The 15994-nt window shown below is 39.0% G+C and overlaps 1 protein-coding gene across 2 annotated transcripts in view; it reads left to right on the top strand.

Annotated features, from left to right (window-relative positions):
* gpc5a (glypican 5a) overlaps positions 1–15994 on the top strand; it is a 154254-nt gene that overhangs the window by 97790 nt on the left and 40470 nt on the right. For both annotated transcript variants that reach the window (XM_040011818.1, XM_040011819.1), the window contains one exon: positions 1018–1180. In XM_040011818.1, coding sequence (XP_039867752.1) covers positions 1018–1180 — 163 coding nt within the window. The remainder of the gene's footprint in view (positions 1–1017; positions 1181–15994) is intronic.

The raw sequence follows: 15994 nt of genomic DNA, 5'->3' as shown, positions 1-15994 counted from the left end.
ATATCTCACAGTGTATTTCTGTCAGATATAGATTTTGTGTGTCTGAAGTGCAGCCCAAAACCATGACACTGCCTCCACCGCACTTTAGACCCAGCGATAGACACCAAAGTTATTATAGTGTTGTGTTTTCTAATCAGCTGTTATTTTATTTCAGTTTGGTATTATTATTTGTGTTAAGATTTGTTTTAGTTTTTGTGAGTTACAGAGTTAGTTTTTAGTGCTTTTAATTATTTTTGTATTCGGGGCATATGCCAGTTGCAAGATTTAAGAAAATCAGTGCAGGTATTACAATAAAAACACGGCCGTTAACTCACCGTCTTGTACACATCCGGAGTCTCAAACATTTGCATCAAAGCCTCTGTGATAACAGATTTGACCAAAATAACAAAAGCTGAAACTATTTCCTCTCTGTATTTTTGATTTTAGTTTTCTGAGTTCATCAAATCTTTTTTTTTTTTAAAAAAGTTCTAGCTAACATGTTTGTTCTAGGTAAGTTAGTTAACCACTTCTTCTTTCGTCCTCCACTTGTCCAGTTTTTTCTCATTTTTTAAGGACACGCTGGAGAGACTACAAAGTTTTCAGCTGACAGCTCTCTGAGAATCACATTGGAAATGATTCTTTGGCATTTGTTGTAGGTTCGGCTAAAAAAACGGGAAGAAATGTCTTTTTGTCTAAAGATACGATTTAGAATTGTACCGGCTTCATCTTTTGAGTTAGGTGAATGATTCATAAGTCAGTTAAGTGGCTCCATAAAAAAAACATTCCTCTGAGAATTGCCAATTTTGAAAGAAAAACTTTAAAAGAAAGAAATCGAGAGAAGTCTGGCTCTTTTGAAGAAATATGTAAAAAAATAAAAGGTAGCTCAAGATTTTTTCACATTCCTGTTGTCTATACTGTCATAATAATACATACTCATAGATACCTAGAGCTCAAAGTGAAAGCATTCCAGTTCATTTATATATATATCTTTTCTACTAAAAACGTCTAATTTTGTCTCTATCTCTCTTTTTCAAAAAGCTGCTGCAGGGAAAGTCGATCCCTAAACTGGGCTCACTGGATCAGATTGAAACAGGAAGCGGCGATGCAGAGGGGCGGTACAGCGGGGACTGTGACGATGAGGATGGTTGTGCCGGTTCAGGCGCTGGTGAGGTTAAGAGGAAAGTCTCCAGAGTCTCCAAATGTAAGTCGCTCCCCTCTGTAACGTTGTTACTCATCCGTCATCACACGAGCACCAACATAAACCTGACAAATAAATCTAATAAAGGTTTCATAACACAAACAGACTGAATTGGGTGCAATGTAGCACCTTTATGGAGTCATACATATGCCTTCATATGCCTTTCACCTTATATGAAGGACACATTCATTTATGCCATTTGTCCGTCTGCATGTTTAAAGTTGCAGGATTTTAACAGAAAAGCTATTTTTTAATGAGCGAAACCGTTCAAAAGCGCAGTTGCATAACACCATATTTCAATAAGACTTGCTCCACTCTCCACTTTATGACAGTAATAATAATAGTCATTAAAGATAATAGTTGCTATGGGGACATTATTGTAATCAAGGCCTGTTACTTTAAAAATGATTGCTCCTCAGTGGATCACTAACCCCTGATGAATCACAACTCTCCTCTTCTTCTTTTTTTCTTTTTTTTTTAACCTTTTACACTCTCCTCTGCACACAGATTCCTCCTCTCCTCTCCATCAAACATGCTAACAGCCTGATTAATCTCCCCTCTCTCGTTTTGCCTATGGCGACAATAAGGAAAAGGGAGCAGGAGGGGTGGGGGGTTGTCCAAACAAGCCATTCTGTCCGTGTAAATGTTTCCTCTACTGCTTGTCAGTCTGGCTGGAAGCTTTGGGCTGAGAGAAGCTGCTTAACAATCACTCATCTGAGGCTGCAGGGAGGCTCTGACATTTATCACCCATTACAGCAGATCCGCCCTTTACTTGTCATAGGCCAGATTAGCCTGTCCACCATATTTATGACCTGTCTGTCTGACCTCTGTCAAGCATCTGTCCCCTGCTGCCTGACCCTAACACAAACACTGTGGATTCCCCCTCCTGAACCGCACCACCTCTGGTCAGTCAGTTATGACTTCAAGTTTTTAGTTCTTCTTTTTTTCTCCCCTTAATGATCTGGGGTTTATTTTTCTTATTTTTAGGTTCTATTGTTGTGTAAAATTTAGAGTTATTACAAATTACAAGCCAAAGATAAAGCAGCTAAAAACAAGAATTTTCCTAAAACAACAACAACAACAACAAAAACAGCCAGTCCAAAGCTTTTCAGGCTATAAAATGATCCAAATGCTGATTCATCTCAAGCACAAAAAAAAAAAAAGAGAAAAAAAAAGTGTAACACATGGGGTTGAATCCAAAACACCTCTTCAGCTTGTAGGAGTGAAAAAAGGTCACTGGTAAATAGGCAGCCCACTATTCACTGAATCATTCTCCATTGTTTGCCGCTAAAATCGAGACAACAAATAAAACATAACTGGAGACACAGGTTAATGGATATGTGTTAAGTCCTCATTTGACCAGTGATATGAGAGTATTAGTCATGAATGAGCACGTTACAGACGAGCTGGGCTGCTAATGCAGTGAGCAGAAAGAGTTTTCCTCCCTCAGCACACACGACTGTCATGTTGCTGCAAACGGTCTGAACCTGTTGATTAGAGAAAAGGATTTGTCTCTCATAATTTTTTGATGGTTCTTGGTTTCTGCCAGTAGAGCCTCCAGTTGTTCGAGCTGGCTCTGCAGGTCGGCGAGGTCGCCGTTGAGTCTGCGGTTCTCCGACTGCAGTTTGGTGAACTCGGCGTCCTTCAAGCCCTGCGACAGACTGGCGACCTGTCCATGGAAGCGAATGGATGGATGGATGGAATTTATAAAGCTGTCGCAAGCTTATAATAGTTTTGCGGTAACCAACGGCAACCAATATGAAAATGACAAAAGCGCGCCGTGCCTCGTCTGGCCTATTGAGCGACCCCACAGACTTCCGTGCTAATATGTCAAACTTTACACCAGAAATAAATGTGTGTACAGTTTAACTTGTTTAAAAGAAAAAAAGTTCAGTTCTTTTTGGCCTTGTATAAAAATCTGCTGCTTCTGTTTAGTGCAGTGCATATGTAACCAGATTGGTGAAGACGCAGTCAAACAGCAGAGGCTGACTTCAAATTTCTGCAAAGACAGAGAGCTGCAGATTCAGCTGAGAATCCTCTGAAGGTTCATCGCTAAGGACTGCCTGTTCGTATTATCACATTTTTTTTCTCACTTTTTTTTTGGTCCCTGAGTCTGATGTGCTACAGTGCTCAGCTCTCACTTCAGTCAGAAGTTTGTCTAAGACAGACTGTTATCAGACAAACTTGTAGTACAAATGGGAATGAGCTATGTTGTTATTTCCAATTGCTGGAAAGCTAGCATGTTAACAGTATTCTCAATGTGTGGAGCAATTCATTTAGCTTTGCTTGCTGCTGGGAATACAATTTTTAGTTCTGCGAAGCTGCTACATCATGCCGGAGCTACAGAGTTCATAAATTGGCTGCCACGAGGTTAAATCACAGTGGTTTAGATACACTATTAATGAATGCTGTCGGTTTTTATTTGAGTCCATGTGCAAAAGTTCAGAAACAGAAAGCCGCAGAGATGAAAATACAATATTAAACTGCAGAATCAGAAACAAATACAACCAAAAAATATGCACCCAGGTGAAATCAAAACTAATGTTCATGTAAAATCTCGCCAGCAAATGGAGCTCAGAACTTGGAGTTATGTGAACTTGTTTAGAAATTGTTAAAATCTCACAGCGAGCATGTGAGATGCCAAAAAAAGTAATGAGAAAAATAAATGATTTGTGAATATTTGTAAGAAACTAAAAATGACTGAATTCCTGTTTTTATACCCAAATTGGAGGCACTCTGGACATCTCTGGGATTTGAGAGGTTGATTAAGCCTAACATTCAACCTCTCAAACAAATTTTTCTGCTCATAAATGCAAGTAAATAACAATAATTTAGCATCCTAATAAAAAAAAAGTATTTTACTACTTGTTCTGCTTGTAAAACTGTAAATTGGAAATTTAATGGATAACAACATTAATTACCAATACTGTTAATTTAGGGCAACTGTGGTATAATCCTTACACTGGGCCATGGTTGGTCTAATAAATTTGTTAAGCAGTCCCATATGGAAAAGAAATAGTAAAAACTTATATGTGATTACTCATGAAAGTGGCCACTTTCTCATTACTTTCATACATTGTTTTATTAAGTATCCAAAACATACAAGTTTCATTATATAATTTTTCAAGGGATCTTATATCTGTTTTCACTCTTATATGCTTTTCATACAAGTTTCACACAAGACAGATACAAACTTTACAAGATTTATATATATCTTTTCCATATGGGGTGTAATGCTGCGGTTTGTGTACTAACCTTTTTTGCCCACTGTTTCTACAAACCATAAAAGATGCAGCATATAATGCACATGTTTTTATAACGAGTACGCCAGCCTATCAGAGTAAACTGTCACATTGAAGTCCTTGAGCGTCAGTTCAGAGCTTAAACACCATCTATAATTTGATTAAATTTCCTTCTCTGCCATTATTCATAATCCAACCTCTTTGTGTCTTTGATTTTTATCAGCAGAACATGCTGACGATAGATCAGCGTGATAAGGAAATCAAATGGGATCAGCTCAATACTGACAATAGGAGCTTGATTTAAGGGATTATCCTCATTATGCAGAATGACTGCTTTGTGAAAATGTTACGTATGATTACAAGAGGTGACGATGTGAGCGGAGCGGCGCATTGTTCGAAAATCTGAAGGATTTTTGAATATTTAAGTGAAGCATTGTGTTCCAGGTTTCCATTTTGGAAAACAGCAGTTAGCCGTGTCTGGATCTTGGTGTATTATGTAAAGCACACGCTGAAAGAGATGATTGATTCACTTCACCCTGTTCAACATGGAGGTGCATCGACTTCTCACAGCTCATTGGCTAACACCGACTCTGAATACATAGAACATGTATTCACAGTGCTTCATGTTTTGTTCCCCACATCGGGTCCTGCTTTTACAGTTGTTTCACACCTGCTCGTTTTAAACACACATGCACACACACATCTGACTTTTAGTCCTTAATTAAATTAAATTAACATTTGATGCTGGTGAGTACCTCAATTTAAAAACCATTGTAAGATCAAATTGTTGTGTATTGCAGCTGATTGCAGAGCATGTCAAGCATCATAACCAGCATCATAACTACCAATTATAATATTGATAATTGGAATACTCATTTAAAAAAAAGCTGTACTTTACACTCGCACAAAGCACGCACAGCCACAGCCTGAACCGATGCGGCTCCACAGACACGAGGTAAAACTCTTTTTATGTTTTTATTGCACGAATTCAGATCTCGGAATAATTGAACCCCTTTACGTTCCCCAAAAAAACAGCAGGAAGACTGATTCCAGCTTTGATATCCAGACCTTAATGTCTCCAAATGAGGTGAAGTCGGCGACTCTAATGGGCACCTCCTGCAGCCTTTCTTTATGAACCCGATGAGATCATTATATACCTGGGTTACTCACATAAGAACTTTTGCCTAGCTTGGCTTTGGATATAATAAATACAGTTTTGCAAATGTAGTCATTTAGTTATTATTCATCACACACTGCAAAAGAACAAGCAATGTTACAGTCATGCTCCTGCCTCTGTGCGGCTGCATTGTAAAGTATAATTTTATCATAATCTCCATCTCCACAGGACTGACACTGAACGGTTAAAGTAGCCGCTAGGTGGGCAGCTCCTGACTCATCACGGTGAAAACTGTTTGCACCTGGTCATGTCCCACTCAATGCCATCTACAGAAGGGGCAGTTTAATAAAAACACAAAAGTAGCAACACAGAAAACTGGTGATGACTGGTAAATAATGGTCTTCTTTTGGTGCAAAAAGCACATATATTTCAGCTATAAGCCAACCTAACACTTACCAACAGTGTTTACCTTTAACAACTGTGAGTAATGTTTCAGACATGAGTGTTATTTCTCCCTTCACCATCTGTGGAAAGGGCTTCTTGTGTCTAAATGTGTACCCCCTAAAAGCTGCTTCCCTCTGAGTCTTGGTTTGCTGGATAGATCTTGCCGATAGAACGTTTTAGCAATGCTTTTATCTACTTCGGCTTTTGCGTTCACATGCTGCTACCCTCAGGAAAGTTGTATGAAGAATTGATGTAGTTCGAATGAATACTGGAATTTGCACATGTTGACATATGAATTGAACCACAAACTGAAACTTTTACAACAAAACTAAACTAATTTTTGCTGAAAATGTGACATTACAATCTTGTATGCCTGGCTATTTTCTGCTAACACTGTAGGCGATGGGATGACTTGCAAGCTATGCTAGCTTGGTGCTAATATCACTTTGCTATGTACTGATTGTTCCTTGTATTGCATGCTTCAATACATGCTGTTTTTACAGAGAGCCCTGCAGGGCATGCTTGGATATTTCACAGCATAATGGAAAACCCTAAACCCTGTTGCTAGAAGAAAAATTCTTCTAAACTGAAGTTTGTGTCCTACAGACTGACATGTAACCCCTGTAGCTTTGGACAGCTAACAAGGTATTTCTTGCAAACTTATCTGCTGCTTTTAGCTGATTACAACAGATCCATTCTAGGCAAAGCAGCAACGAGGGGCTCGTCGACTTCCTGGGATTCAAAACTAATCTTAGAATCGGATGACCTTTAAACAATACCTGCAGCGGAGAACATCTGTGAGCGTTTTTGTGCTCCTATGCCAATACTCAATAAGAGACCTCCTATCTGGCCTGGAATAGCTTAGCAGTTAGTTCAGTCAGACGAGTCAGTGTGATTGCTTGCAGTGTGAATGCAAAAAGACAACTGTCAGACGCATTGGCAGCAGGAGAGACACAAATCGATTTCTAGCAAATAAGCACAACGAGAGGAAGGGAAGCGGCTCCTTTAGCGTGACTCTTATTAACCAGTAGTGTCTCAGCAGGATAACGTTCAGCGTTATCTGAGCTCATACCACTCAGGCCTGTGTTAAATGACTGGGAATTACACTAGCTGTTGTATCTAGGACTTCTCCACTATCTAATGTTAAGCGATAATGGCCATAACAGCAGTCAACAGGGGATGAGCACACATTTAGTAAAAGCAATTTTCCATCATGCTTTACAGTCTTGTATATGTTCCAGCTCTTAAATGAGGGATCTGAGAGATGGAGAATTACATCAAGGCCATTTTGTCGGACATACAGTATACGGTAATAGGGCTATCACAGTGAGCCCTTCAGAGTTTCCTACCAGGTCCAGCAGTACTTGGCTGCACCTATTATAAAGATGTTTATCCTCATTACAGTATGAGATCAAATTAGGTAACCTGCTGTGACTCCCAGCCTCCTCTGAGCTGAATATAATGGGATCAGAATCATTTACACAAGTGTTTCTCATAAGCTGTTGACCAGTGCTCTTCACTGCGCGGACTCCTGGGTTGCCTCATCATCACTCAATTAAATCGACCTACTGAACTAGTCTCTGCTGTTACATTTATCTGTTTATCTTCTAAAATTTAATGAATTTTTAACAATCAAGTCATTATTCGACATCACTTGTATATTTTACGTAGATGGACTCAAATTCACAGTGTCCTTGGTTTATGCTCCTGTAGTTTTTAGTTCAGATTGTGTTGAATGTGATTAATATTGAGGAGCTGTAACATGACAAGGTTTAACTTTTGGACTTGACCTGTAAACCTAAATTTGAATGTTTTTGGTATCCTAATAAGTGATCCTAATAACGTAGATGCTAATGAACACAAACAGGCCCTCTTTAACTTTGCGGTCAGGAATCCATCGCCATTATAGCAGCAGCTGGGTGCTGAAACAATCCACACCTACTGGCTGAAGACTAGAAACAGAGCTGCATAAATGAACCAGTTAAATAACAAGAGACTCTCAGTCTGACTCCCAAGTGAGGACAGTAAAGATCGTTAAAAATCTTGACAGGGCAATGGCACAATCCAGCTAGTGTGTGCCGTGAAAATTCCTGTCAGACATCAGAGTCTTGAAGTTGAAGGGACAGGTGTGTCAGTGCAAGCACAAAGCTCAGTGGGGGATAGAAAACAACACCAGAGGCTCAAAGACACAGCAGCTACTGAAGACAGAGACAGAAGTGTCACTGCAACAATTTCAAGCTGAAACAGATGAACTAGAATACAATCTGGATTAGACAGTGGTGGTAGAAGAACTCACATCATACACTGCACTGCAATAAGACTCAGTTTACATAATACCCTGTTGCAGGGCTTATACTCTAAGTATAAGCCCTGCAATAAAAAAATATAACCTTAGGGAGCAGTAGGCAGAAAGTTAGAAAATGAGGAGGAAAAAATTAAAATACAGCGGTCCTCCCGAGGCTTACGTCTTACCTATCACTATGGTTGAATAATAGTCTGTAAAGAGGTAGCTGCTGGCAACCTAGCCCAGGAAGTTGTGTTTGTGGCTATTAGGTAGCTAAATGTTACCTTCAAATGTAGTCATCAGCTTACATGACCAGGAGAAGAAGAATCTAATTTGAAACAGTCACCAACTTCACTCCATTTCCCAAAGTCAGTTTTCATATCAACATATTTAATTGCTTTTAATGTCAGACTATATTTAGGACTCTCTCTCTTTCTTTTTTTGGGAGGGGGTAAGTCTCACTTTCTGTTTTTGGTTGTTTTGCTTTGTTAGGCAGTTGTTGCCCTTTTTAATTTTTTCAACAGCCAACTGAATTTCTTCCTCTCTGAAAATACATGTGATTGGTCAGACTCGTTAAATCCTAAAAACAGAACCAAGATGAGCTACAGAAGTCTTGTTTCCTTCTCTAAGAATCATAGTACCAGAAGCTTAAGAGATGGTACCAGTATAATGACATGATTTACTATTATCACTGTAAAGCTAAATCCTTATCCCTTCTATTTAAACATTTAACATGCCATTTGTAAATCATTGACTTGATGGTGGGAAACCATTTATGTAAAATGTTAACAATGTTAATGTTAACAGGACTACATCAGCTTAAGTGTTTATATAACGTTAGTCATTGACTAACATCAGACAATGATTGCACAACAGCAAAGCAACTGTCTCAAATAAAATCTGTGTTTTATTATAACAGCACAAAGTACTTACCCCACCTTCTCACCTTTTTTTTTGAATGAGTCAGGAAGGAGCTGTCACGCCAGCTGCACTAGTTGCCATCTTCCACATGCCTCATGTAGTTTTTACTGCTCTTGTCCTCCGTCTTTAGCATGTAAGGATATGCTAGAACTTGTAGGTTTATGCTTCTGATACTGGTTCTGGTGATACTACTACTTTAGAATTATCATTTGATAGAGTTGGATGTCTCGAGACCGGTCTTGGTCTCGAGACCGGTCTCAAGACCACTTTTACGTGGTCTTGGTCTCGTCTTGATCTCGACGGACTTTTGTCTTGGTCTTGTCTTGATCTCGACGGACTTTGGTCTCGGTCTTGTCTTGGTCTTGCTGTCTCGGTCTTGCTGTCTCAGATCAACATAGTGGTCGGGAGATTTGGAGTCAACAGTATCCATGACACACAGCATAACGTTCGATAATGTATCATGCGCAAAAGCTTTAGCTCTAAGAGCCGTGCTTAGAGAGTGCTTTGTAGTGAATCAGAATAGTCGACTCCCATTGAGCAAGAGCCGGCTCCTCAATTAATTTCCTTTCACTGCTCAGCTGTCACACAGCGACACACAGTGGCTCAGCCATGCTCAAATCCCTCCACATTGTGGATTATAATCTTCAGTTTGATGTTACAATTTTATCTATATATAAAGTATAACTGAAACCAGTTACATATTTCCCATTCTTTAGACAGTTGTTGGAGGTGATCGCTGTTTTGTCAGATGACTTTGGGGCCAGTCAGTACCATCATGTCAGCCCTCAAAAGCACACAAAAGTTAGTCTTTTTGTCCCGGTCTTGGTCTCGATCTTGGTCTTGCCTCAACTTGGTCTTGGTCTTGTCTTGGTCTCGATACCCTCTGGTCTTGGTCTTGTCTTGGTCTCGATACCCTCTGGTCTTGGTCTTGTCTTGGTCTCGGATTAGGCGGTCTTGACTACAAGTCTATCATTTGAGTGTTTTTTGTTTTCAGTGAGAGAAGATTTTAATTAAAAGTATGAAAACAGTTCTGAAAATTAAAGTACTCATAAATCAGAAAAAGCTCCATGTGACAGTTATACTATTTATGGGTTAAAGCTTCTTTCACTTGCTCCCTTATTCACACAAGGTGGATCTGCATAGTTGATTTGGCAGACTTTTTTTTAAATCTGGGATTTGTGTCTCCTCTTGGAGGAGGAGTTAGGTACAGGTGTTAACCACCTCACCATGGATCCACTACACTATTTATGGTGTTACTTACATATTATTGTATCAGTAAAAATTCAGTAAAGTAATGCTGTGAAAAAGTATTTTACAACACATATTTATGTAGTATTTTGCTATTTAGTGAAGTTAGAGCTGGCTCTCGTGTATACAGACTTAAGTCATACTATTAGAATAAAAGAGTATAAAAATATGCTCTATTCTATCATAATTGAAACTATAAATAGATAAGTAATAACTCTGATGATAGCAGCTTTAACAGTGGCACAGGTAGGCAGTGGAATAGATGATATAATAGAGGTATTTTAACTATGCACTTTGCACTTAATGGGATACTGCAAAATAATACACAGCTACTAAAACTATGTACACAGTATCTGTCACCATGATTAATAAAAAAAAACAAATGTGAAAATTAAACTTTGTCAGTGTTATACAGATGATCCTTAGATTGATTATTTTAACAGGATTTTGACCAGTTGTAATATGTTGCAATAAATCATTTGCCAGATGTGAAATTGATTGAACAGCCATAAGACAGCACAGCCCTCGAGGACTTGCAGAATACAAGGTCAACAACACACTTAGAGACTCCCTAGAAACTAAAGAAGTGTGCCCCCTTTGTGCTGTTCTGCAGGCTTTAACCCTTTCAGTCAGACCCGCATGAAGACTAGGGTACAGGTTTATGAGGGGAGGGCAACCATCAGTCAAGTCGTCTGCACGCAAACTGTCAAGCTGAGTGACAGGAGGATCTGCAGAAATGACACAGGAAAGCTATTTGGAGTGGAAACATCCGGCTGGATGGAAACAAATGGAGGGAGAATAACTAGAACTGAAGGGGGCAAGCTATCAAAAGGCCACATAACAGATTGGTGGCAGGACATCTGCAGGAGCCTGGGTGTTCAAAGCTAAATAAGCCAGCAAAGGCACTGTGTTTAGGTATATAAGACCTTAATATTTAGATGGTATTATACAAAGAAAATAAGGAGACAGTTGTAGCTGTATTATTAATATTATATTTATAATTATATAAATGTAAATGAGACAGTCGGGGTGAGTGTCAAGGACGCTGTGTGACATACAAAGCATTCATGAGTACATTAGTAAAATGGCTCCTGTCATCAGCAGACAGATGATGTGGCTGCCAGAGACTGCCAGAAAAAGACACCATCTGCCATTTGGTGGGGGTGCGGGGGTGTGTGCCTTATGTAGCAAATGACTTTATCATGAGTATATATTCTTAATTCAGCATTTTTGAGAAGTTCGTCTGGCAGTGTTTTAATTACATGCTTTTTATTTATTTTTTACAAGCGCAGGTACAAACGTGCCATCGATTTCACTGTGTTTAGAAATATATTTGGGGCAATGCACAGGCAAAGCATTCATACCTGTTTAAATTTTAAAGACCGAGAACAAATTAAAGAAAGAAAAAAACTCTTTCAGCCAGGTCCGTGTGGTGGACAGGCCTCGCTAGGCTCTGTTATTTATAAGTGTATAGATGTGCTCGTACTCAAATGTAGCAGGCAGCAGAAGGAAAAAGTTGCTCTGGCCTTTGTTGGCCTGAATGTGATGGACATCAAATAGTGTTGATTTATGTTTAAAAATCTATTTTGTTTTTATACCACAGCCAGAGATACAACCCCTCATATTCAATTGATTTATCTTGATCTTAAAAAACTGAGGAAAAGGTTTTGCCAGTTATTGGAAAATGAACACACTCCGCTGGCTGTTCAGTAGTGTTGCTGCTTAACCCTGTAACACCAGGAGTAACATATTTGAGTTTTTCTGAGATGTCTACATCATCAGTGTGATTTGATTTGGTTTTTTCCCCCCTGAAAAACCTGATGTATGGAGTCAGACACATGCAATGCTACTGTGAGCAATAAATTACACAAACATTTCAATTCAAACTCAGCAGGGTTAACCAGTTGTAATGTCTGCAGATATGGTAGACAAAAAAGGACAACATGATTTAAGTTGTGTCGCCTTCATTTTCTAAATGCTAATAAATTAGGAAATACACATAACACAGCTAATTTGCTACCTTCCCTGTGATTTTCACTTTTCTTCTCTCCACCAGAGCTTGAGTATGAGCTTCATGGTTGTTTCCTTGGTAACTTTCGATCCACGTTTATTTTTTGTGGACATGTGATGTGCTTTATGTTAATGTTGCTTTCTCAGTTGCATTTAGGTTACCTTGACATGCCCTAGATTACTGAACTATCTCCAAAAGCATATTAACCCCACTACCTCCTACTCATCTGCAGATTGTTCAAGGTTTTAGCTTCGCTGTGGTGGGATTAGTTTATGTAATCAGTCTCTTGTGACTCATCACGAATGCCTCCCCCGTTTTCTGTGGGCTTATCTAACTTATATGGATAATCATGCACCTTTCTCTAACTAAGCCTGCTTTCAACTACTGGAAATGACAGATGTGTGAGACCAATCAAAATGGTCATTATCAAAGTGAAATTAGGAGGGTAATGTAAGCAAAATAACAGTGCTGTGTAAAGCTGTGCTGGCATTTTTAAACATCCAAGATTTTATGCATTAAAGTTATATCAAACTGCAGAACCACATTTAAATGCACATTAAAATGCCTCTGTAATGCAAGACTCTGCCAAATTAGTGACTCTGCAAGAACATTATGTCTTGGTTTATTGTTACATGTCTTTAGCATAATTACATGTCATCAAAAACATACTTTGTTTGACAAAACTGCCCACAACTTTAAGTTTTTTTTTCATACTTCTTTCCCTTCCTTAAATATACAGTAAAAGACATTTTTTTTGGTTGCTTACTCACATAAAGAAAAACAAAACAAAAAACAGCTTCACACCAATAACCGTCAAAGCAGGCAGATGAAAGCGTACAGATTAATATCAGTTATGTATTAACATATGGTCACAGCGTAGATTGAATTCTCCTTCAGATGAAATACACACCTAGCGTGTGCGCTTTGACCATCATTGCCTGCTCTGACACAAACATGCTTGGATGAAAATGAAATGCAATTGCTTTTTGATTTGCCACAGTAAACATAATGACATTTTTCTTGTACGATAATAGAAACCTTGCATTTTCTTTATCATTTCCCTCCCAGGTGTTTGTGTTTTTTACAAGCAAAGCTTTTTAACCACAGTAAGTTGTCATTATCTTCAGCAGCACATTCTTGTTTTTCAATCATTTTCTCATACTTGGCATGATTTAATGGCTGGCTTAATGAGCTGCGGCTTGAATGTGGAAGGACATCTCATCGTGTTAATGAACCATGAAAAGGGCAAGCACACATCATTGTGTGAACGGTTTTAATAATCAGCCCAGTGTCAGACACATGGCGCCGTCTACCAAAACTGTGCTCTGTCAGTAAGCACTAATGCCAAATGTTTTATTTAGACAACTTATTTTCTGATAGTTCAGCAATCACTGTCTTCCCTCTGCCGCTGTTCTTCATCTCTCCAACTCTTCCTCTCCCTCTCTCTCTCTCTCAACTGTATGTGCTACCAAATTCATGTTTTCAAGTCTATACCGACTTCCCACAAATTTGCTGTCGCAAGCTCAACTGTGATCCTAAAATGGTTCATTAGCTTTCCCATGAATATTTATTTTCATGAAAGATCAAGTGCAAATCTTATTTTATGACGCGATGTCACTGGGAGCATTGGTCTAATGTTGACTGTCGAGCTGTTTAGAGTCACATATTTTATATTTACTGCTGTTAATGTAATTTTCTGATTTATTTATTTTTTTGCTCCCCTTGTGTTAATATTTTTTCATATTTTTTCATTAGTTTCTCCTCTAGAAGGAATGCTAAACCTTTGCTTTTGGTAAAACAAGCCTGTAAAGATCAACAGGCTTTGACTCTAAGGCAGGCTTTCAGATGCACATTTTAGTATTGTTGCTAAATGCAAATGATTTTGCAGTAACTTAAGTGTAATGAGCAAATGGGTAGCAGTTCTTAAAATAACCAGCCCTGAGCTTAGCTTAGTAGCGCTAACAATAGCGCTGCTAATCACAGATCTTGATTTAAATTAGATACCATCTGAATCTGTTGGCAAGGGAAACTATTTTTGCTACCTAAGACTTTGTGCTTTTCTACTTCTTCTCTGTCAGTGTGCAGTCTGTTTTGTAGTTCAAGTTCTAAGTGGTGTCACAGACCAATAACAGTCAGTGTTGCCAACTTAGCGACTTTGTCGCTATATTTAGCGAGTTTTCAGACCCCTTAGCGACTTTTTTTTTCTAAAAAAGCGACAAATCTGGCGACTTTTTCTGGTGTTATTGGAGACATATTTATGACAACTTTTTGACGTGAAAGCGCACATGGCTCTTACTCTCAACAAGCAGAAGTGCTTTGGCACGGTGAACCTTACCCGTGCCAAAGCGCTCACAGGTGGAGGATAGTCCTCCCCCAGCTGCTATCAGGGAAGGAGATGTTCACAGCTATGTGTCCAAAATGCAAATGGATCGCGCATGAGCGAAACCGCTGCTCCCGCACCGACTGTAATGCAGTCAGTTCTTTTACTGTTATGCTGTTTTGTGGATCACAAGGTTTATAACTACTAAAACACACAACACACACACACACACACACACACACACACACACACACACACCACACACACACAGTAACTCTCCCAGAGTGCCAATTCGGGTCACTTTTGCCGGTCCAAGCCCGGGTAAAGGAGCAGGGTTGGAATTGTGAGATTAAAAAAACAATAATTGCTAAAATAAATTTAATTTGTAGTTCTAAATAAACTCTAAATGCATTTAGGACGTTTTTTTACTCACTTTATGTCTCTTCCACGATGTTATTTCTCTCTCCAACAACGTAGGTTACAATTACATTAGCATGACCTATTATGCAAATTAGGCGATGACATCATTTAGCTACTTCTAGCGATTTTTGGGACAGCCAATAGCGATTTTCCTTACTGAGTAGTTGGCAACACTGATAACAGTGATATGGTTAGCTTCTGATTCAAGATGGCGGCGCGTGAACAGCGCGAGGCTCAGTGTCTCTCCAGAATCTGCTATTTAGCGTTTTTTTTTTAAAATCTTTTTGGCTAAAGCACTTCTGGATGGATGCAAACTGCATTTCGTTGCCATATACCTGTGCATGTGCAATGACAATAAAGTTGAATTCTATTCTATTCTATTCTGTTAACCTCTGTTAGCGGTTCTTAGCTAGTGTTAGTGAAACCTTCTTTAAAGTAGATCGTTGCTGGACTCAGACAGTCGGCGAATAAACTCTCATATGGTGTGAGGATTAATCAGCGGTTTATCAGAGGGAAAGTGTGATTTTTGTGACACTCGAGCCAAGCCTAACATTAGCTGGAATAAAATTAGATTAAAACAGCTGTTGTTGTTGTTTAGCCAGCTCGCTGTCTGCCGTCCGGAGGCGGGAGGGTTGCATGTCTAATCTGCTGACAATAAGTAACTGTGAGAATAAATTAGCGTGTTTATGCACATTTTTATAGAGCCCTGACTGCAGTTCTGGAGGTGAGGCGGAAGTGAGGGAGGAGGTGAGGCGAAAGACATAATAAGAAGGAGATTATGAAAATATACATGTACAAATGTTAAATGGT

The sequence above is a fragment of the Simochromis diagramma genome, unplaced genomic scaffold (assembly GCF_900408965.1).
Source record: "Simochromis diagramma unplaced genomic scaffold, fSimDia1.1 OVJJ01000603.1, whole genome shotgun sequence".
Classification (NCBI taxonomy): domain Eukaryota; kingdom Metazoa; phylum Chordata; class Actinopteri; order Cichliformes; family Cichlidae; genus Simochromis; species Simochromis diagramma.
Note: the sequence above shows the minus strand (reverse complement) of the source record. Positions and strands in the feature narration are given on the sequence as shown.